At 46.8% G+C, this 22,729-nt stretch overlaps 1 protein-coding gene across 1 annotated transcript in view; it reads right to left on the bottom strand.

Annotated features, from left to right (window-relative positions):
- The window catches only part of ADAMTS16 (ADAM metallopeptidase with thrombospondin type 1 motif 16), a 162,221-nt gene that overhangs the window by 44,058 nt on the left and 95,434 nt on the right, over positions 1-22,729 (bottom strand). Inside the window, exon 18 of the mRNA XM_036845990.1 lies at positions 5,796-5,922. Within this exon, the coding sequence (XP_036701885.1) occupies positions 5,796-5,922 (127 nt within the window). The remainder of the gene's footprint in view (positions 1-5,795; positions 5,923-22,729) is intronic.

The raw sequence follows: 22,729 nt of genomic DNA, 5'->3' as shown, positions 1-22,729 counted from the left end.
GAGATTCACGAGCTGCGATCCCATCCGCGACACCGCGCGCGCCTTCGACGCGCTGCGCGCACACGTGGATGGGGAGGGCTCGGGGAGGCAAGGGGTTCCCACCAGCGGAGCAGTTTCCCTGTTCTTGTAACTTAGAAAGGAGAAGGGCTGTGGACTAGGCTGTTTGAAAGTCTCCGCTCCGCGGTCCTTTGGGGAGCCTCCTTCACTTCACGTGGGGCGGGAGACAGCACATTGCACCCTGCTCCATCCTCCCTGCCCCGAGCCAGCCGAAGAGGTGGGAGGCTGAGGACTGCAGCCACGCAGTGTGGCCGCTGTGGCTTTGTGAGGCCGCGGAGAAGCAGGTGGACACGCGGCTCGAGAGGGTCATGGCCAGCCGCCTCGCAGGAGCAGTCTAGTAAGAAAGGCAAGGGCTCTCCTGCTTGGACAAATAAAGCTTGGGTTTGCTGCCCACTTAATCAGGGACAAAAAAATCATCGGTATTCTGGGCAAGAGAGAAATGTATCTCACATTTCAGAGGACAGCACAACAACTTTTAAAATTAAGATCTATTTTCCCAGTTCAACGGTTAAAATGACAATCCACAAGGATTGAGGTATATAATACAGGTTCATTCTTCTGTGTTTGTCACTGGTCGTTTTGCTTCACAGACTAAATAAATAACTAATGTGAACTTGTTTCTCCTTTTGCAGCAAAAAATAAAACAGCCAAGATTTACTGAGTGTTTTAGCCCATGTACTGGGCTAAGAGCTTTTACGTGGATTCCCTCAACAAATCCTGGCCTTGTGTTGCCCTGATTACGTACAGGCGGGAGTACCAAGGCAGCAGCTCAGCCCACACCTTCGACCAGGTGGAAGCTGGCAGGCATGGGCTATGCCGCTCTAGCCCCTTAGCATGCTAAGTCCACTCCACCAAAGGACTCGGAGGCAGAAGAGCTGTGGGTTGGGAACTGGGAAACTTTGTCCCACCCGGACCATAGACACCTGCGGGCTGGCCTCTCATCAGGCTCCTGCAACTGGCTGGGGGTGAAGCAGGAACCCTGCGGGCGCCCCTCTTGTCCTCCTAAGGGGTCTCCCAGCAAGGACGCATGGCATTAGCTTCACTGCCAGGCTTTCTATTGTCTCCCAAAGCTTTCTCTTTCAGAGGAAATATAAATATCAAAAGATATGAGATGTATAAATCAAAGAGTTCAGTAAGATGGGGGCCTCTGGGTTTTCTGGGGTGATCTGGGTGCCCTCACTGTGTTCTCTACAGGCTGTTCCCACGCACCACTTCCAGTCTCCCCTAGACTGACCCTGTTGCTCCTGAGCTGTGCCTTTTCTTTCAGCACACAAAGCTGTTGACAGAGTGTACTTGTAAAATTCTACACCAATGAGTTAAGTACAGAATAGAAGATGCAGAAGAATCCAGAGACCTTGTTGGCTCTGGATCCCTGACAACCAGGAAGACAGACTGTAGGGAGGAGGGGGAGGCCAAGGGAGAGAAACAGTGGGCTGAACAGGGGACCTACCGTAAAAACTAGTAACATACAAACATATATACATTTATAATCTTGCTGAAGGAAACCCGACACCCATTTAAAAATCTTTCTTGGAAGGAATCCATCCACATGAAGGAGGAGCATCAGAGACATAACTATGAAGGTTCTGGGGGAGAAGCAGGGCCCTGGTCCAGCGTGAAGGAAGGAAGGCAGAGTGATGGGGGTGTCTCAGGTGGCATTGGTGGGAGGAGGGGGTGGCCACTGCCTGAGCCCATCTCTGAGGTCTGAGGTCCTGGGCCAAGAGTGTGGGCTGGAGAAGAAGAAAGCTGGAGGAGACAGGAGGTGATGTAAAATCACTGTCCCGCGAGGGACCAGATGCCCAGGGAAGGGTGTCAGGACTGCCTGCCACCCTGGGCGGCCACGGAAGCCGGTGGCCGTACATTCAGAGTGAGAACGTGGGCTTGTGAACTTCTGGCAGCATTAAGCTCCCGAGCTCCACAGGCAGCAGAGTGAGTGATGAGAGAGGTGTCGCCGGGCTGGGTTTTCTGGGCAAGTGGAGTTGGACAAGGGGGTTAAAGCCTGGACACCGGGTGAGACAGGAGGACACCTCGAGCATGGATCAATCTGGGAGCCCAGGAGCTGCAAAGACAAAGAGGCCATGGCCAGGGAAGGGTGTTTGGAACCAAGGTCTCACAGAGGCAGCAGGTAGGAGGCAGGAGAGGGCTCAGCTGCCCCAACAGAGGCCACGGAAGCACAGCTCAAACATGGGAGGGAGCTCTTCCCCTTCACGCGGAAGGCTGGGCTGGAGACGTGGGGTGGAGGGGGGCAGCTCTGCCCCAGGGAGTCATCAGGGATTCTGTCTCGTGACCCCACGTGCTTTGTCGGGGCTGCAGCTGACTAAGGCCAGCTCTGCTACTGCTCAGGAGAGGGGACAGGAGGGGAGGAAGGAGCACTTCTGCAAGAGCGCTTCTGAAGGCACCTGCATCTCTTCCGCTCGCATCTCATTGGCTGACGAGGATCTAGGAGGGGGATGGGGAACGTCCACCTGGGCGTCTGTGCGTGAGCGTGAGTGTGAGAGTGTGTGTGAGCGTGGGTGTGTGAGTGTGTGTGTCTGGGGTTCTATTAACAGAGACAAGAAAGAGGAAATGCGCGTGGAGGAGCACGTCTGGCCGTCCTTGCTGACGGCAGGAGCGAGAGGCGGGGACGGGACTGGAGAGTCAGGCAAGCGGTATCACTCACACGGATGTTAATGGCCTCAGGTGGCGCTGGTGACCGAAAGCGTCTGATGAGACCTCAGTCCCTAAAGCTGTGGCTCATCAAGAATAATACAAGCTCTCTTACTCTTGGGGCAGATCTTGAAGGAGGCTGGCCTAGGGCGGGTACTTTACGTGAGAGACACGTGGAAGCATACAAATAAGGCTTATTACGGATTACGGGACAGTTGACGAAGCAGCGTCTTATTTCTCAATGGCAGCATCCAAACAGGACCGGCTGGGCTCACCTACAAAACCCCCCAAGGGAGACTGGCCACAGAGCTTCGTACTTAGGGCACACATCTGTGTGTTTTCTCTTTGTCAACTCACAGCCGAGGAAACCGAGGCACCAGGAGGTGAAGCCACTTTCCCGAGACCACCCCGCAGGCCTGGAGTTCTTGACCTGGCCCGTGGGACCCTGGTTCATCCCTGAACTCTACAAGCATTTACTGAGGGACAGGCACAGCTATCGTCCCTCAGGATATGTCAGTGGACAAAACCAACATCTGACCCTGGAGAGACTTTCTGGAATCAATAAGCGTGAAAATTCTGTACCAGGAACAAACAGACACAAGAGATGATGATGATAGTCATGGATAATGGTTGAGAGTAAGGGCAGTTTTGCCCGACCACGTAAGGTATGCTAGAGTTCTATCGCTGAAATCCAATAACCAATAATCCCATCCAGTAAGTGACCTTTGTGGAAAGTGACATTTCTGGTGCACTGACACGGGACCAGACGCTGGTAGAAGCAGCCTGCCATCTGGAGTAACACTGAACAGACAGCAGCCGGGCATGGCTTAAATGCCTTCCCTAAGGGTTCAGCACAAGGAGGAAGCCCAGGAGAGGGAGGGAAGGGGAACCCCCAGCTCTCTCCCCGCACCACGGGGCGGAGGCCGTCCTCGGAGAAGCAGCGGTTGCTGGCTACCACGGTTGCCTCTGCTTCCCCTGCCCGCTCAGGGCCACCAGCCACCCCTGCATCCTGGGCTGAGTCCTGCACGGTTTGGAGATGCAGAGGGGCCTATTCAGGGTGTCCCGACCATCACTTCGCATCTGAGTTATGGGATGCTTAAAATCACGAAGCTGGAAGCCGAGGAGTGGGTGACTTAGCCCGGGGCTGGGGTTGAGTGTTCTCTTGAGTCCACTGTAATGAGCTTCACCAAGCCCACCTGGGCAGCTTGGACTGCAAGGGGATGAGCCACTCACACGATTCCAGGGAGCGATTCCATGCAAGAACTACATATTCCCAATCAGCCTGAGCTTTAGCATTCTGATGGATTTAGTCCCAAGTCACCAGTAACTTTAGTTTCTCCTGCACATAAAAGTCACACACACACACACACACACCCCTCTTAGTCTAAATTAGTGAGGTTTTTCGACTTTTCAACACTGTTAACTAGTTGCCTTGAGGCACCCTGGATTCCTCTGCCTTAGCAAGAACTCGGTGCAATATGGAAAGAGAACCCCAGTGCCTGCAGCAGCGCTCCTAACATCCTTCTCCCCAAGGCTCCTTGGAGATGTATGATCAGAGGTCACAGTGAGGTCCACGCTGTGTCACCTGGAACACAGGTGCAGAACCGGCTGTCCGGGGAGAAGGGGTCAAGTTGGTGCAACACCTCAGCGGACCCGGGGAGCCCTGGCTGTCTGGCCCCTTGTTTCCTTCGGACAGGAGGTTCATTTTGCAGAAATGGTGCTGTGCTATATCCTCTCTTGGCCGACCAGGGGCTTCATTTCGTAAACCATCCTGGACGGTGTGCACTTGGTGTGTCGCTTCAGGCACAGAAGGAGCGCATGGTGCCTGGGCTTCTGTCTGCCATGGAGCCCTGCACAGACCATGGGGCCGCCCCGCTGGCTGCAGGATTGCTGACAGGTGAAGCGAGGACCAGGGTGGACATCAGTTCCAGGAGCACCTTCGGTCCCAGAAGAACCCCCAGGGGCGCCTCCAATGCCTCGGTGGGTGATGGGCCTCAGGCGCTAAATTCCTTTTGCAAATACTGACCCATCTCTCTCTCTCATTACCAGGTTGTGGGGCGTGGTAGCGGAGGAACCCAGCTGAGTCGGGCCACTGGCCCTCTGAGGGAGGACAGATCTTCCCAGGGAGGCACCCCCACTCACAGCGGCGGGGGGCAAGGTGCCGGCCTCTCAGATGCTGGCCTGTGTCCTCCATTTCTACCCTAAGTGAGGGACCAGGGACCCACAAACTCAGAGAGAAGGGAGACAGTGCCTCCCTTCCTCTTGGGTTTTACTGTCTCTGGGAGAGGCATCCAGATTTCTGCTTTTGAGGCTCAGCTCAGCAGAGCCAGCTCTTGTGGGTCTTTAAGATCAAGACGTATGAGATCACATGTGTTGTGGCGAGTACCTCCGCTGTCTGAAGGGTCTAGCGGGCCTTTCATCCGGTAAATACGTTACTCAGATGATTTCCACAGCCCCTCTGTGAAGATGAAGCAAGTGAGAAGCAGACAGACTACGGACAAGCGCAGGGAGTGATGGCTGAGGAGGGCAGGGCAGGACCACGGCTGCCTCCTCGGGGTCCTTCCCAACCCCCGTGTCAGGGAACCTGAGCTTTCTTCAGAAACGTGGAGGGGCGGCAGTACTGGGGACAGGTGAGTGGGGTGACAGAGCCCTGCTTCCTGTGGCCCGTCCCACACATGTGCAGCGTCCACATTCCCTCTACAGCCTGGACAGGCCTCGCCAGAGGGTTCTTCTAACAGGTTTCACTCAGTAAGAAAAGGAAACACCAGCGAAGGGGATAGAGGCTGCGAGGGAAAGCGTTCCTGTGTCCACAGCGCACCATCCCTCCCACAGCCTGCACTGAGTAAGACAGAACAAGCGCCATCTACTACGAGACCTTCGCTCCCACTGACAAGGCTTTGCAGGCTATTTCCAGCCCCAGCGCACTTTATTTGGCTCACCTGTTCAGGCAGTTCTTGTTCCTTTTGCCTCTGCTGTCACGGATTATGTGGCAGTGGTTGGCACTTCTGTTCCCCAGACTCAGGAGCACCAAGGCCTCAGCATTATATCTGCAAAACCCTGACACCCATTCAGAGGAACATGGCAGTTCTTACCTGGGGGGACAGGCGGACACTTTGCAAGGCACGACCCCTGTGACAGGCCGGGCGTCGGGGCTGCAGAATGATGCGTTCACCGGGAACCTCAGGTCTCTGTAGCAGCCGGCTCTCGTGGTCATCTGCCCTGTGAGAGAGCGGGGCGCACAGTGAAGACTCACAAACATGCCCCGTGGTAAAAGGCAGGCGAAGCGCTAATGAAATCTCTTGAAAAAAAATCTTTACTGTACTGGCACGTCTTTGCATTAATGACCTTTGGCTGACTACTAATGTTCTACTTTTCTGGCCTGTCTTGATGAATTTTATCAGTGAATTGCATCAGTTCTAAGCTGGCTTGTATCTTCCTCCTACATTTTAACATCTTGTAACGTGTGTCTTGCTATGGGTGCCAACGTATATTTGATGAAACAATCTTTTGGTTCTTTTCTGTTGTTTCCAGAATTGGAAACACCAGCCATTTTTTCAAAACAAACACATAGTAAGTACATTCACTTGTGTTTCTAAGTGAGAGGGCACAACAGGAAATGATCGGTAATAAACCAGAAAGAAATACAGACAACAAAGTGATAAGCGCTTCAGCAGCAGAGAATTCACAGAGCAAAATACCTCCAGGGTTGCAGCCGGATGGTGACCTTTTTACAATAATGGCTTGGATGTTGCCTTAAATGAGGTCAACGGAAATGAAAGTTGGTCTGATTCTCAGCCTCCATTTATATCCCCAGGGCTACTCAGGCTTTCTGAGCATCCCTCAATATGTTCGATATTTCAATTCATTAAATTTACTAAAAAAGGTACCAATGGGACTTCCCTGGCAGTCCAGGGGTTAAGATTCTGCACTTCCAATGCAAGGGGCGCAGGTTCGATCCCTGGTTGGGGAACTAAGATCCCACATGCCATGGGGCATGGCCAAAAAATAAATAATTTTTAAAAAAGGAACCATTACTTACAGCAGGGTTCCTAGACTAGTCAAAATCACAGAGACAGAAATTAGAAGGGTGGTTGCCAGGGGATGGGGGATGAGGGGGTGGGGAGGTGTCCATGGGCACAGTTTCAGTTTGGGAAGATGGAAAAGATCTGGAGATGGATGGTGGTGACATGTGCACAACAATATGAATGTGCTTAATACCACTGAACCATGCATTCAAAACTGGTTAAAATGGTAAATTTTATACCATATATATTTTACCACAATACAAAAGGACTGTAAAATAGACATATATCTTGAAGGATGATGTTAAGGAGTTCATTCAGTGAAGAGGAACACAAAAAAGAAAGAAAAAGAACCAAACCAGTGTTGATTTTAAAAATTAACACAATTAATATTAAGATTTAAAATGATTTTTATTGCTGTGCTTGGAAAATGGATGGAGTCCTCCTGTCCATGAGGCCCATCTGTTTTACTTCCTCTGCAGTCAAGGCTGCACTGCTCAGAATGACCTGCATCCAATTTGGTCCCCACAGGCAGATGACCAAAAGTGTCTCATAAAGGAAGGGACCCAAGACATGGTTTCAGAGGACCAAAGCCACAGGCTGGCAACTCCAGGCTCAACAGCATCTAATGCTCGGTTCTCTATGAAACCGAGTCCCTTACTTAAAGAACACTAAAAGTCTGACATTTGGCTTTGCTTTGTCAAAAGGAATAAGGCAAGTCGATGGGGAAAGTTCCCTTCTCTAGAGAATCAGTTTCCTTGATCAGTAGAGGGAAAAGAGGCCTCCTGGGTCCCAAGCACAGATCTCACACATCTGAGCCCCAGACCACTTCCTGCCTTGGGTATGGCCCTGTCAGTGCCGATGGAGGACATCAGAGGTGACATAGGACCCCTGTGGTTTTGTGCAATTATTCAGCTCTCTGCCAACTTGACACAATCATATTTTAATCAAGTTAAACAGTTTTTATTTGATGCACCCCAGTGTGGATTTCACAACTGTATCTTCCTGATTTTAATGGTCTCTCATCAAGAACGGCATATTAAAAGTGACTTTGATAAAGGTCATGGAATATTTCTGAAGAAATATAAGAAAATTTACTTAAACATGCTGAGAATCTTGAAAGTGAGTATTTCTATGAAAGAACAAGATTTAAGTCACATACAGCAAATGTCCCTGAGCAGTAACGGGAAGAAGGTCAAGGTGAACCTCAGTCCCACGAGGCAGAAGAATGATAATAAAAAGGAATATTTCAAGGCTCTGCTAAGACCGAAGCTGTGACATTTGTTCTAATATATAGATTTAGTAAAATCAAAGATGGGCTTGGTGACCTGTGTAGCAAGGCCACGGAGCCCTCGTGGCCACAGCTCTCCTGGGGACGGGGGTAGCCAAGAGGCACGTCAGGCAACGCAACCCACTGACACCTCCTGCTGGGCTTCACCGTGGAAGGAAGCACATATTGGAAATCCATCTCTTTCAGTGTCCTTGATGTGGTACCGAGCCAGCTGTGTGCCCTGTCACTACGTCACACACAGAACAGATGCAAACACGCAGTGATGGGCACTGGAGGAGGGTCCCTCATGTCTTACACTCCAAGCCTTGCACAGGTTCGCCCTCGTCCACTTTCCTGGAGGTGCTTTCCTGGGCATCACCCTGACTGCACGTGGCGATGGATTACTGACCCGCCACCGTCTCCTGCCCCGCACCCACTCTTAGCCCCGATGTCCCCAGGCTGCCTCCTGGACTCACAGACCTGGCCGTCTAACAGATGCACAAATACATAAACATCCATTTCAGAGCAGGCTTCCTCCAGCTCCCCTGCCCGGGGTTCTGTGGTCTCTGTGTGGTCAAGGGATCAGTCTTGTAGTTCCCTGCCCCCCACCCCCATGCCTTACTCCAGGCATTCCTCCTCCAAGTCCAGCTGTTGGACTGATACCACGGATATTTCCTTCACACACATGCGCACACACACACACGCTCATGCCACTCCCAAGTTAAAAGTCTGTTTTTCTCTTTTTAAGCTGGAGACTTCCCAGCCTTGTCCTCCAGCCCTGCTGCATCCCTCTCATGCCGACATCGCCCCTGGTCCTCTGACTCCCAGCCGTCTCTCCACCTGGAATGCGGTCCTCCACTGCCACCCCTGACACACCTGGCGGAAGTCTTCTCATCCCTTTAAGTCAGACCCACATCCCCCTGCCTCTGAACTCCCGTGCTCCCTGACTTGAGCGCACATCTGAATTCTCTGGTAGTTTAAACACAGAATCCCAGCCACCTCAGAGCCTTGGATTCAGCAGGCGTGGGGTGGGGGCTGTGGATTTACATTTCTAACCGATGCCCAGGTGCTGCTGGCACTGCTGCCCTGCGGACTACACTTTGAGAACCGCGGCTCTACACAATATCCGAAGCCACCACTTTCACGTCTCAGGTTACACAGCTGTGATATACACGTAGTAAAAAATAAATACCTGATCTTTGTCCCTGGTTCTTGGCACACAGCTCCTAGAACCTTTGGAGTGGCTTTTGTGTGCTGCTGAGCTAGCGGGTGGTGGGGTCCCTACGCAGCTTATGGACGGGACTGGTCCCCAGAAGCATCAAGGCGTGATTAGAGGGTTTCAGCCCAATCCTGGGCCTCTGGGGAGGGGAAAGGGGCTGGAAATTTAGTTCAGTTACCAATGACCAATGATTTAATCAATCCTGTGTAATGAAATCTCCATGGAAACCCCTAAACAACAGGGTTCAGAGAGCTTCCAGGAGGATGGCATACCCCAGCTTCATGGAGTCCGGAACCCTTCCCGACCTCTCCCTGTGTACCTCTTCATCTCGCCGTTCCCTGGTGTCTTTTACAATAAACCAGTGACAGGAAGTAAGTAAAGTGCCTTCCTTAGGTCTGTGAGCTGGTGTAGCAAAATATTGAACCTGAAACGGGGGGAGTGGGGGGGGTGGGAGAGTGTAGAACCCACAGCTTTGTAGCCAAGTCAGACAGAAGTGTGGGTGCCCTGGCATGAAAATGGCATCTGAAGTGGGAGCAGTGCTGTGGGACTGAGCCCTTCACCTGTGGGGTCTGACGGTGACTCTAGGTAGTTAGTACCGGAGTTAGATTAATGCAGGACACCCCGTTGGAGGCTGGAAAATCCGGCAATGGTGGTTGGTATGGACAAAACCCACACATTTGGTGTCTGGAGTGTTGTGAGTAAAGACAGTTCCTGCCAGGCTAGCCCAGGTTTGTGCTCATTTGTCCTAGAAAAATGGTAAGCAACCCTTTTCCCTCTCAATAGCATCCAGGTTTGGGTAAGACATTATATGGTGAACCTAATGTCAAAGTTCAGTGGACATATAGGTGTCATCCCTTAGATCAAATTTCCTGAGAGCGGAGAGTACAGCCTGCATGGATTGATTTGTTCCCACACTTATTAGGCAGTTTTTCAGCCGTCGGCCAATTTCATTATATTCAGTAACTTCTAAGCTCCAGCAAGTTAATACAGTCAGCCCTCCTGGTCCAAGGGTTCCGAATCTGCTGATTCAACCAACTACGGATGGAAAAAAATCAGAAAAAAAAATCCCAGAAAGTTCTAAAAAAAAAACTTGAATTTGCCTTGTGCCAGCAACCATTTACCTAGCATTTACCGTGTATTTACAACTATTTAGGTAGCATTTACATTATATTAGGTATTATAAGCCATCTAGGGATGATTTAAAGTATGTGGGGGGATGCGCATAGGTTATTTGCAAATGCCACCTCATTTTACATAAGGGACTTGAGCATCTGCAGATTTTGGTATCCATGGGGGATCCTGGAACAACAGGGAAGGATGACTGTAGTGAGTTAATAATACTTGGCAAAAAAACCCATCCAAGTAAGGGTATATTCTCTTCTTTCTACAGTACTTAGGATGAACTAGGCACAGGTTTGATGACTCACCCATGTATCAATGCAGAGACGAAATCTGAATCAATGTTTTATGAGTCTACTTTTCCACTTGCTAACAGGGAATAAGAGACTATTAAATTAGAAGAAATAAACACATGTCATTTTAAAGCTGTTCTGTAGGGAATCTTGTGAACTCCATTAAATTAAATCCTGAGAAGTCCCTTAAATTAAGCCAGATAATCTTAATGACCCAATTTACATGAGGACCTACTGAACAAGAGTACCATTTTCTAAAACTGTTAGTGGTCAGTTCTAATAGTAGAGGAGGAAAATTAATCTTTTCTCTCCACTTATATGACAATTTTAAAGTCCATTTAAAAAGACCAAAGTCTTCTGGCTTTTTAGGTGTGACTCTATGAATAATGTCTTCAGTTTGGTTTCCAGTCTTGAGATTGAAGACGTGTGAAATTCAATCCTTATGCTCGAGTCTTAACAAAGAATCAGGCCTTAATGATCACTGATGGTCCTGAGGGAGGTACAGGCTCTCGATCAAGCAAATAGGAAATTGTTTTTCTTTGAAATAGAAACAGAAGTTTACTTGATTAACGTATTCATTTTTCTTTCTTAGTGGAGACATTTGTTTGACCTTGGTGTCAGCCAAGTCCCAAACTTTTACCCGTTAATTGGATAAGAGGGAAATCTAGATCTAGTCATTTATGGAATAACTTAGTAACAATGTGATAGAAAAAATATAATGCAAAGAAAAACACTGAATTTGTCCAACGCATGTCCAAGTTCTGACTCTGCCAGTTAATTTTTTTAGCTGGTGACACTGGAGACCTTTCATTTTTCTTAGCGGGACACTACTGACATTTTAGGTACCAGTATTACTTGTGCAGCATGCTTGTCATATCGTGAGACTTTTAGCACCCCTGGATCTGCCCGCTAGATGCTGGTAGCAACCCACCCCCACTCATCATGGCAACGAAAGTGCCTGCGCACATTTCCAAATGCTCCTTCTGAAGGACAGTTCCATCTTCAGTTGAGGACACTGATAGGCCACAAGCAGATAAGGAAGAAAGTATATGATTAGGAGAAGAAAGGGAAAATGTAGAGTGTTGCCTGGAAATTTTAAGCAATTAGTGGAAGTAGAGCAAAACAGGAGAATGGTCATCAGGTTCACAGCAAAATTCACTTAAGAAAATGACAGTGACAAAAATGCTATAAAACAGAATTTACAGTGTGGAGCTAAAAGTAAGATTCAGAGGGTATTTTCATGGCCTTAAATACTAATATTGCTAAAAATAGGTATGAATGGAAATAAACGAAGCCAATACTTAATTACAGCGTTAGAAGAAAGCATAGATCAAGGAAGCAGAAAGAAGGAACTGATATAGATTGGAACAAAAGTCAATATATTAGAAGATGAACAGACATCAATATATTTGGATGCAGACAAAAATGTGAGCCACAAGTTATGGGAGGGAAGAGAAAACGGTGAATCCAAGAGCTGATATTTTGGGGGAGGGGGCTATCTTCAAGCATAACAACCTACAGCCCAGCTCACTCCTCTCTTTCCTGCTCTCCCCTCGATTACAGGGGCTCCCTGTCAGCACTGCAGTCTTTACATCTCTTGTCTATGAGGCTGTCGGGGCGATCCCACCAATGAGAAGTATGAGCGCAGGATGTGGACAGAGCCACAGCGTCATGTCCCTGGCAGAGAGGATATAAACATCGGCTTTGGCAGATGTGAGGTCTGCAGTAGTCTCTAGACATTTTCCTGGGAATCACCTGCTCCAATGCTGGCTTAACTCTAATCCTCACCAGGAATTTCTGGAATGTTCCACACCTTCCACCTCTTTAATAGCCAGAGCAACTCTGAAATCTACATGGGTCTCTCTCTGACCTTTACTCCTCCAACCTCTCCAGCTATTTTGTAAGCACATGATCCTTTATATTAACAACCTTCCTGCTTGAAATACCTAGTGTGGTTTCTGCTTTCCTGGCTAAACTGTCACTGACATAATAACTTAATGAAGAAAATAAACAATAAGCACACATACACAAAATAAGAAATGAGAGACTTCCCTGGTGGCACCGTGGTTAAGAGTCCGCCTGCCAAGGCAGGGGAAGCGGGTTCGATCCCTGGTCCGGGAAGAGCCCACATGCCACGGAGCAACTAAGCCCATGCACCACAACTACTGAGCCTATGCTCTAGACCCCACGAGCCAAAACTACTGAGCCGTGTGCCACAATTACTGAAGCCCACACGCCTAGAGCCCGTGCTCCACAACAAGAGAAGCCACTGCAATGAGAAGCCTGCGCACCGCAACGAAGAGTAGCCCCTGCTCGCCACAACCAGAGAAAGCCCACGCGCAGCAACAAAGACCCAACGCAACCAAAAATAAATACATACATACATACATACATAAAATGCAATTGGTTTGGTGCTGACAATGTTCCAGTTCTTTATATGGGTAGTGGTTGCACAGATATTCTTACTTTCAAAAAGTAATCTATATTCTTCAAAAAAATTAATATGAAAATATGATTAAATATTCTTATAATACTAAAGTTTTAATGCATAGAATGTGAAATTCATGAGTATTTATTGTAAACACTTCAACACATAGTACTTGACACACAAAATGAAGAGGTACTCAATAAACATTGGTTGAATTAGTGAAGGTAAACTATTGGCTACCAGACTCTCACACTTTAAATGATGGCATCTTACTTAAAACTGTAGTATAGAACCACACACAGAGAGGTCACTTTTAAATTTATATAAGAATAATACTCTTTATTTTCAAGGAAAAGAGAGTCATTCAGGTCCCTTACATTCAAAAGAAAAAAAGAAAAAGGAATCGGAAGGCCAGAAGGGGGAGCTCTCATGCCCCACCACTCGATGTCAACTGCATTATCAACAAGAAGAGAGGTACCTTGCATCGCCAACAGAAAGAAGGTTATTACTTTACTACCAGCAGAAGGAAGGAAGAATTTCTCCTTGCCTGGCAACAGTCCAGCCAGTGAGAAACTGCACAGCTCAGCCAATGGAAAGTCTCGATACTTCAAACTCCCAGTTTCCTCCAATGGACTTTTTGTTTATAACAGCCCATCACAACTTCCTTTTCTCCTCTATAAAAGAATGTTCCTCTCCTTTATTCTCTGGACTTGCCTGTGGTTTGATATAAATTGCATGTCCAGAATTGCAGTTCTTTGCTGTTCCCTGATAAACCCATTTTGCTGGTAAAATAACTAGCTATTTTATTGTTTTAGATCAACAAAAGTATCAATAATGGTTGAATGTATTTGCTCAAGAATGTGAACTCCCATATTAAAAATGAGCTATTGACAATACGTAAGGAGGAACTCTCTGCAAATGAAGTATACAAATGATGTGATAACATGGAAAAAGCTTATCATTTACGAACTTCTGAAAGAGAACACACACATGTAAACCGGAACATAAGGAAGAGATGGGACAGGACTTATTAAAATGTTTGCAGTGACCTTGGGTCAGAGGAAGATTTGTCTTCCCTATTTTCTATGTTTGTGACATTTGTAATGAAAAATAATTCCAACATCTACAGATTTGGGCCTTCATGAAAAGGCACATCCCCTCTTTCTGACATCCTGGGCAGTCTTTTCGCAAGGACACCAGGCAGTGCAGGATGGGGCAGGAGGGGCCTGATCTCTCAGGTGATGCTCACCTGACCTCATATTGGCCTGCAGCCTGTCCGCCTACCTGCTCGGGCCTCCCCTTCCCCTCCCTGCTCTTCGCCCCCCAGAAAGCTCAGCAACAAAAGCCTAAGAGATGCACCAGGGAGGGAGGAGCTGGGAGCAGGGGAAGCTGACATCGGGTTTCTGTTTTGATCCACGTGGTAACTGCTGATTGACACAGAAAATCAAAAACTGGAAAGCACGTCAGGGGCCCCATAAAGCACACACCCACACAGGCACTGAAGAAGAAGGAAGGGTTCCGGGCCTGTTCAGACTCCCTCCTCAGTAGAGGGTGGAGTGGAAGTCAGCCTCCACACCAGGGCTCCGCTCCTTGGGCTGTGCCCAGACTCTCACACTTGAACTCTTAGGGGGCATCCCAGGTGTCACACGGCCAGGGTGCTTGTAAAGGTTTTGGTTATGCTCTGAGAAACCATTTTTCACAGTTTATCCAGGGCTGTAGAAAATTCCATGAGAACAGAAGGTCTTTGCTTCACTTGAGAACCTGAAAATCTGAACCCACAGTCGTGGCCAAGAACATCTGCATTTCTTTTTCATATTCCTGATTTTGTTTCTTAATTTCTGTATGGTTCTTATCAGATCATTTCTCCCTTATGAGTTGCCTCTGAAATCTCTCTCAAACTCCTGCTTCTCTGTTGTCTATTCATTACGTTGTGCTTACCTATATTTCAACCATCCCATAACCTCACTTGAAGGAAAAATGGTGAATTAAATATTAAGCAAAAGAAACGGCCCTCATGTTTGTGTGCAATGTCTATGCCTTTGTTTCAAAGGGCTTTTCTTAGGTCCTTAATCAGAGACTTTCACTCACAATATGCCTATACTCTGTACACTCAAGATCTTGGGTTCAGCATTGACCTGGACCTAAAGTTCTCAGTTCGTGAGTCTGATAAGGTTACAGGCTGGCATGTTGTCAAGGTCAGATGCTAAGATAGCAGCCTGGGTGGAGAAAGGGAAAATAGGAGCTCCACATGACAGGTTTCAGAACCAGTGGCCTAACTGTCTGGGGCATTCAGTGGGGGGCCGAGGGCTCTGCAAGGTCAGGACTGCCCCTGTGGACAGGACCACATGCTGCCTTATCACACCACGTGCTGGGGCTGAACTCTGCGTGGTGACCTGAGTCCGCCCAAGAAAGGCACGCTCCATCCATGAGGCTGGGGAATCCGAAGGCGTTTCACAGGACCATTTCTCTCCATCTCCTTTAAATGCTGCATAAGAGAGTGAACTCATCTGTTACGCTGGAAACTGCAGCTTCCAGGATGTACTTCCGGTACCCTTCGCTCCACTCCTCCTCCTGAGCTGCCCCAAAGTCCTGCCCGCTGGCCATTGTCCCATCCTGGTAGGAAAAGGGCAGGCCATGCTTTGTCCACTCACTGTGGCAGCTACCAGCTTGCACACCCCGTGGGCACACAGAGACACACAGAGACATGCTGCAGGCCCCTCTCCAAGTGTGTGTGTCCACCACACATGCCTGCACACACCAGTGTGCAAAAGCACACAGGACCTTGAAGACAGCAGCACAATCCAAAATAGGGAGGAATCTTTTCATCTCCCCTGCCTGGGGCCACGTGACTAGTATCATTGTGTAATTCCCTCTTGCTTTAAGAGTTTAGTAATCTAAACAGTCCAATTTCTTAAGCAAAGCTATAACACTAATGGAAAAGAATAGAAGCTGACATTTACTTGGCCAGACTAAGTGTTAGAGCTTTACAGGTATTCTCTCCTCTAATCCTTAAAGGAACCCTATGCGGTTGATTACATTATTATCCTCACTTTATAGATGGGCTTGCTAAGGCGTAAAAGGCTTAAGGAGCTCACGAGTTTTAAAGAGGCTGGGCCAGGACTCGATCCCTGACAGTCTGGCCAAAACCCCACGCTGCACGTTCTCGCCTTGGCATGACAGGTCACCTGCTGGCCTGGCCTTTCTATCCAACGTGACATGCACGTGTAGAAATTTTAAGCTCTTGTTTGATTTCTGTTTGAGAAGGAAAGAGATTCATAATATATTCTGTTTCAGAACTCTTCATACACTGGAGGACAATTTCTTAAACTCTGTTTCACTGGGAGCTGAGTAGAAGGCTAGAAGCAAGGGAATTTGAATTCTAGGGAATTTCAATTCGCTTTCAGGTGTGCTCCCTTCTTCACATCCAGGAGCGGAAGGATGAGGAGCCTGAGGAGCAGCCCTGGGGAAGCCACCATGGAGGGGCGACAGCGGCCTGACCCTGCATCGCCATTTCCATCTGTGGCCTTCGCATATTTGTAAATGGAAAAGCGGTTGACATCTTGCATTTGTTTATTCAACAAATGTATACTGGATGCCTGGGATATGCTGGATCCTGAGCACACAGCAGCTAATAACAAACAGCAAGCGTCACCAGCCAACCAGCACCCTAGACCATCCCATCACGGTCACAGAATCTAAACCACAGAGAGAACGCAGTGACATGTACACACGTCACCCATGAAGACAAATATCCGGGCAGGAAAGTTGAGGGTGGTGCTGCTTTGGGGTGGTGAGGACCACGGCTTGCTGCCTGAGGGCCTCCTGGAGCTGACCACTGGTGAGCAGAGCACAGCAAAGGCACCCCAGAGGTGCAGGGAACACTGAACCTATACAAAGCACTTCCTCAGACCCAAGAAAAGTTTAAAACATTGAGAAAGCTTACAAAATTGAAACCAGTGCAGAAAAAAATCAAAACCAAAGAAAGGGGAAAAAAAAAAATCCAGGCATCGCTCAACACAATAGCATGTAGGAATGATGAGATGTGAGGATGCATAATAGAAATCCTTTCCTCTGCAGGACACTTTTTCACTTCCATGCAGTGTGCCCAGATCCTGGGCTTTCTGCAGAGACTGACCTGGGAGCCTATAGAAAGAATATCCTTTCAGTCATACTATAGCCATTTACCTCCATTTCTGCATCTTTAAAAGGAGAATTGCATCCGATGTCTCTGTGCATTTTCACTGAGATTAAGTCAAATCGAGAATGAAGGAGTAAAGCCAAGGCAGCTTTTTGGTTGTCGTTCTTACTAGCCACAGGCTGGAAGCCTGCAGGCCGGGCTTCTCAGGCTGCAGGCGTTCCCTCTCAACACGGACAGGAATATAGGTGAATGGATGAAACCTTACATGCCAGGTGCCTACGGGATGGACCGGTGATGCCCAAACTCTAGACTATTAAAGTCGAAATGGCCCCCACCATCCCAGGATGAAGACCCTCAGGCGTCAATGCAGGCCCTGACCGGGTGGGGAGTTAGTTGCCTATGGATATAAGGATGCCGGAAAACACTCCTGGCTCTGCATCTCAGATCAAGTCACAGCATTTTCCAAAAGACAAGATTTTCACAGGGATTTAGCCTGGGGACACTAGACACTCTGCTTTCTCCCACATTGAAATGGTCACGAATCTAAAAGTTCAGCAATGCACCAAGAGATGATGAATTTTGGAGGTCAAATCTGTTTGTAGGTGGTAGGGATGCTTGAGGTTTTAATTTAAAATTACTTTCCCCATATAAACAATAGTAACTCTAAAGGCGAATTTAAATGTTTCTTCCTTTGTTTTTAAACATCTGAATATTCTGGGAAAATAAAAATACAGACAGCCACATGCCCAGTGGTATTTAGCGTTTCTGGGCTCTATTTTTACACTAGGTTTTAGGTAATTATGTTTTCAGAAGAGTTTCATGTGGGTTGGGGGTCTCCTCAGCCACCTGGCTGAATGTTTACGGAGACTCAGGTATCATTTCTCTGACTGAGGGCACATCTGTAAAGCAATTTCTCAACTGTGCTTCCAATCTCTCAACTATCTGTCAGAAGGAAAAATCTCTTAGTCCACAGGAATGTTAGAATCAAGCTGGCCAATCTTCTAAAATGATCCATGTTAATAGATAAGAGAGAACAAGAGTATAAAATTCGAAGAATAAATTAAAAAAGAGAATAATCCTTTAACTGGGGAAAGCCCAAAGCTGAACCCTAGCCATGGAAGGTGGTGAGTTTAACGAGCAATGTGATGAAGCTCTATCTTTATCTTTTTACAGAAACCAGCCCTCGCCAGCTCTTTGGAAATCATTTTAAAATCTTCACATTTTGCCAAAATATCTGGACAAGGAGTATTCAGTCTAAAAGACTGTGATTATATCAAAGAATCTCTAAGTTTTCAGTAATTCTAACAATAGAATGAGTTTCAGCTGTTGATAAAATCCTTATCATTTTTTTTATAAAGGAAAAGAAACCCATCGTTTAAGCAAAACTACACAGAAAACTGGAAAATATTCCATAAACGAAGCATGTGTTTTCACGAGAAGCATGCATCCTCTCTGTGGTAAGCGCTAGATATAGTACAGACATGAATGCCTGCACATTGAAGGACCTTGACAGCGGAATAAGGAAGATAATTCCAGGAAAGCAGAGTGGGTGAACTCCTGGGAGCTGCTGCTAGAGTCTAAATGATGCCCAGGTGTGCTTAAGTGACAGCCTTCCTGGCCTGATGGTACCCTAACGGGCACCAGAGCTTGGAGGGTGGTGATGATGGCCATTTATGGATGGCCCGTGACATCTTTGTGTCTGTTCTGCTTAACAAGAAACTGGTCCGATATCTGATTTAACTGACCACACTGACCTGTCTGAAATGACAGCAGGACATGCCCTTCATTTTGCTGTAGGCAGGTGTTATCTGTCTTTAAGGTTCCAAGTTTGGTTAATGAGAAGGAGGCAGCAGGACTTGAAACCCACATGTGCACCTCCCTCCCCCCGCAGGAGGATGGTGGAGGGAGAGCCATCTGTGACCACGTGACCACCACAGGAGCCTGAGAGGGGCTGGGCCTAGGATGGGTCCCAATACCCCCAGTGAGGGGGGCTGTCCAGGACTGCGGGGCTCTGGGAACAGGGAAGGGTTCCTGCTCCCCAGGAAGAGTGGACGAGATGGACTTCTGGACTTCTTCATCTTACCCTGAACCTTTGGGGGCTCTTGAAGAAATGGATGGGGTGGACATTGCACAGGCCCCCTGAGGAAGTTGGTCCCTCTCCAGGGGATGAACTTGTTTTCCTCTCCTCTGCTTTTCTGGGGGGCAAGAGGGCTAAAGTGGGGATGTGTTTTGTAATTTATCCGGGTCTTGGATAAAGACAGAGAAGTGGTTTCATGAACTTGGCTCAAAGGTGACCCAAGGCAGGGAGGAAAAAGCCAGAATCATTTCAGTTGATCTCTGAGACCTAGAAGGACAAGCCCAAGCCTTTAGGTAAAGTTTAAAAAAGTAAAATGCACATTTACTCTAAGATTCAAAATAGGTAAGGATGTTTTGAATGTAAGGATGGGGGGTGTCTAATTTGAAGTAATTCCTGTGAAAAAGATGTGATTTTTAGCCAGTGAGGTGAGTAATATGAATGGCAGATGTTCAAAAGCCGTCTCAGCTCTCCACCTCTGACTACGACAGATACTCAAAATGCAGCTAACCCAGCACTCTCTGTGCCACGTTTCTGGGGGGTCCTCTCTGAGTTCTCATGAATGCCTGCATACGACAGTTTATAATCTCGCATGTTATGCATGGGTGTGCGGTAATTCCTCCCTCCAGATTGCATGTTTTGAAGGACAGGGCCAGTCTGTATGATTCCTCATTATAGACTCAGGACTCAGCGTGGTGCCTTGCACATTTAAGGAAGAATGTAAGTACTCAACGCCTTGGTTGAGCTGTACAGAGGTACCATGTTTCAATTAGCCATAATGCTAATAAGTCACTAAATACTTTTCATATAAAGTAACAATTACATTGGTGTTTCATCATCCACTTCAGAAACAGAGAGAATTAGCAAAGGTCTCTACATTTTCCCCACGTGGCTTAAAGAAGTTTGAGGTTCAGACTGACACCCACAAATATTTGCTGACTGAACAGTGAATGAATGAATGAATGGTTTCATATCAACAAAACAAGGGCAAGGTTGTTAATACATAATTTTATTCCATTTTCTTTTTATTTTTTATTCCATTTTCTAAACCTAACCACTAAGCTAATTAAAGTTTAAGCCCTAGAAATATCTGTAGATGGTGAAGAGAACATTACTGGGGAAGTATGAAAGAGCCTGATTCACAAGCCAGTTTTAAGATTTGTCTGAGGAATTGTGAACCAGATGAATATTTCCATTTGAAAGATGATAATCCTCAGACATTGCATGATGCATAGCAGATAAATTAAACGTAACTATAAGCCACATCTGAATAAGCCTTTTCATGAGGAAATCAGAGGTTTGAAATTCGTTACTATTTGAAATGCACTGAACTGACTGAATCACAGAAGTAGATTTTTAAAAATTGCAGCATATGTAATTTTGAGAAATTGCTGATGCTTTACACTGTCAACAAGAGTCTGGTGAAGTCATCACCATGTCTAAAAGTCCTTATCTTAGAGTAGGACATAATTGGCTAAGCTGGTTCCTATCCCCCCAAATATTCTTGGTTTAGCATCTCATTGTATGAGTCCTTGCACATCACCAATGCCCCAATGAGAGTCCGGTCAAGGCACGACTAAGCAGGATAACTGAAATAAAACCCCATGGTTATGTCATAAAAGTGAGTGGAAAGGGAAAAAAAAGAGCAGAGGAAGCTGTCAGAAAAGAAGATGAGAGGTACTGTCAGGAAATCTTATTTTCTATAGAGAGACAGGCCCATTAGAACAGATAAGGAAATGGGATTATCCTTCCTTTACTGATGCCAGGTAATGTTTCTGGAATGAAACAAGAGGTGGGGGATTTCCCAGGTATCTTCTCCCAGTTCATTAATTCCCTAACTGGTTCCTTTAAAGACCCCCTTGTAGACATTAAAGTCACAAGAAGATAGCTAAGTAAAAGATGCTTCAAAGGTTCCAAATCCAGGTTATTGGGAGGTCTATGCAAGTGGAAATCTTCAAAATATAAAACATGCAGATAAAATGAAGCCAAGACCTGAACCCGATCTAGCTGCCTCTAGCCTCCATGCACTGCTTCGACTTTTAAGCCCTGTTGAGGGTTTCCACAAAGCCATGTAAGTGACAAGACATAGCAGGTGCGCAGTGAACTACAGTGATGTGTTTCTAATTTTCCTCCTGTTTGTACAGAAAATAAGATAATCCCCGGGGACACAAGAGAGGAAAGAGAGAGAGAAGGGAGGGTGAGGTTGTGCTTTTGTCCTTTTAGGAAAATATGGGAGGGTCCACTTCAATTCAAGCCCATGGGGTTTCACAAGTGCTCACATGTGGCCTGGGAGGGGATGCTTTGATTAGGTGCTGAGTCCTGGGAGCGGTATGGCATGGGCATTACTGCCGCACGACTGAATGGAAGAGCCGCAGCCTACACAAGGTGATAAAGGACGGGCATCCCACAGTCCTTCTTGCTGTTGAATTGAGAAACCTTGATTTTCCATGAATTTTCCATCGAAATTAAAAACAAACATCCATTTGCTGACTCTATAACACACTTCTTTAGGCAAATGATTAGGGAATGGGTTTGGGGTTGATTTCCTCTAGAAACCTCAATGTAAAAGTTAGTCCTTAGGTGAAATTAGGAGATTTGCTAGTACGTTGATCATCCACTCGGTGTTTTTCAGGCTATTGAGATGGGTAATTTGGTCGGTGCTGAGGAAACCGAGTGTCCCTCTGCATGCCTGACTCTCAAAGGGAAGATGTGAGGGAAACTGTCCTAATGAAATACCCTCATGGACCAGACATCTTTACAGACGCTGCCACGTGATTCATTACACTCCTTTCACCACATGAAAATCGTAATGTCCTTACACAAATAGAAGGCTTTCTGATTTAATTATTATTTTAAGCAAACACTGTTAGATAATCCTAAATAGGGACAGATAAAATCAAGCATACCCAATATGGGCAAGAGAGTCGTAGGGGATGGTTATAAGAAAGAGGGAAGGGAAATAAGTAGGATTAGAGGTTAACTTTCCTAGGTCACACACACACACAGAGATGCCCACGAGTATGGTTCTGTTCTACTTTTTTTCTGAATGGAGTAAAACAGCAGCTCCTGTGGGTTCATCACCAGTGTAGGACATCCCATTTTTCTCTAGTTGCCTTTAGAGCCATTTGCTGCTAGCCTGAGGTACAGAAGGGGATTCTATTTCACCTTAGAAAGCTCTTAATGTCAGAATTTAAATATGACTTAAATATTTTATTCTTAGTTTATAATGAGAAGAATTAATATATATTAAGTATCTAGTGTTAAATTTTCAGACTTATTTTTTGGTTAATCATTCAGTTTTCCTTTATTTTCTTCATCTCATTTATTTAGAGCAACTATCAAGAAGGCATGAGTTTACTTTTATTTTTTCCTTATTTATTCATTATATTCTAAATTTGTACTATTCTCATTTGTATACCATTATACTTAAATATATTGTACTGTCTGGATTAATTTCTTAATT

The sequence above is a fragment of the Balaenoptera musculus genome, chromosome 3 (genome assembly GCF_009873245.2).
Source record: "Balaenoptera musculus isolate JJ_BM4_2016_0621 chromosome 3, mBalMus1.pri.v3, whole genome shotgun sequence".
NCBI lineage: Eukaryota > Metazoa > Chordata > Mammalia > Artiodactyla > Balaenopteridae > Balaenoptera > Balaenoptera musculus.
This window is presented reverse-complemented; position numbering and strand designations above follow the sequence as displayed.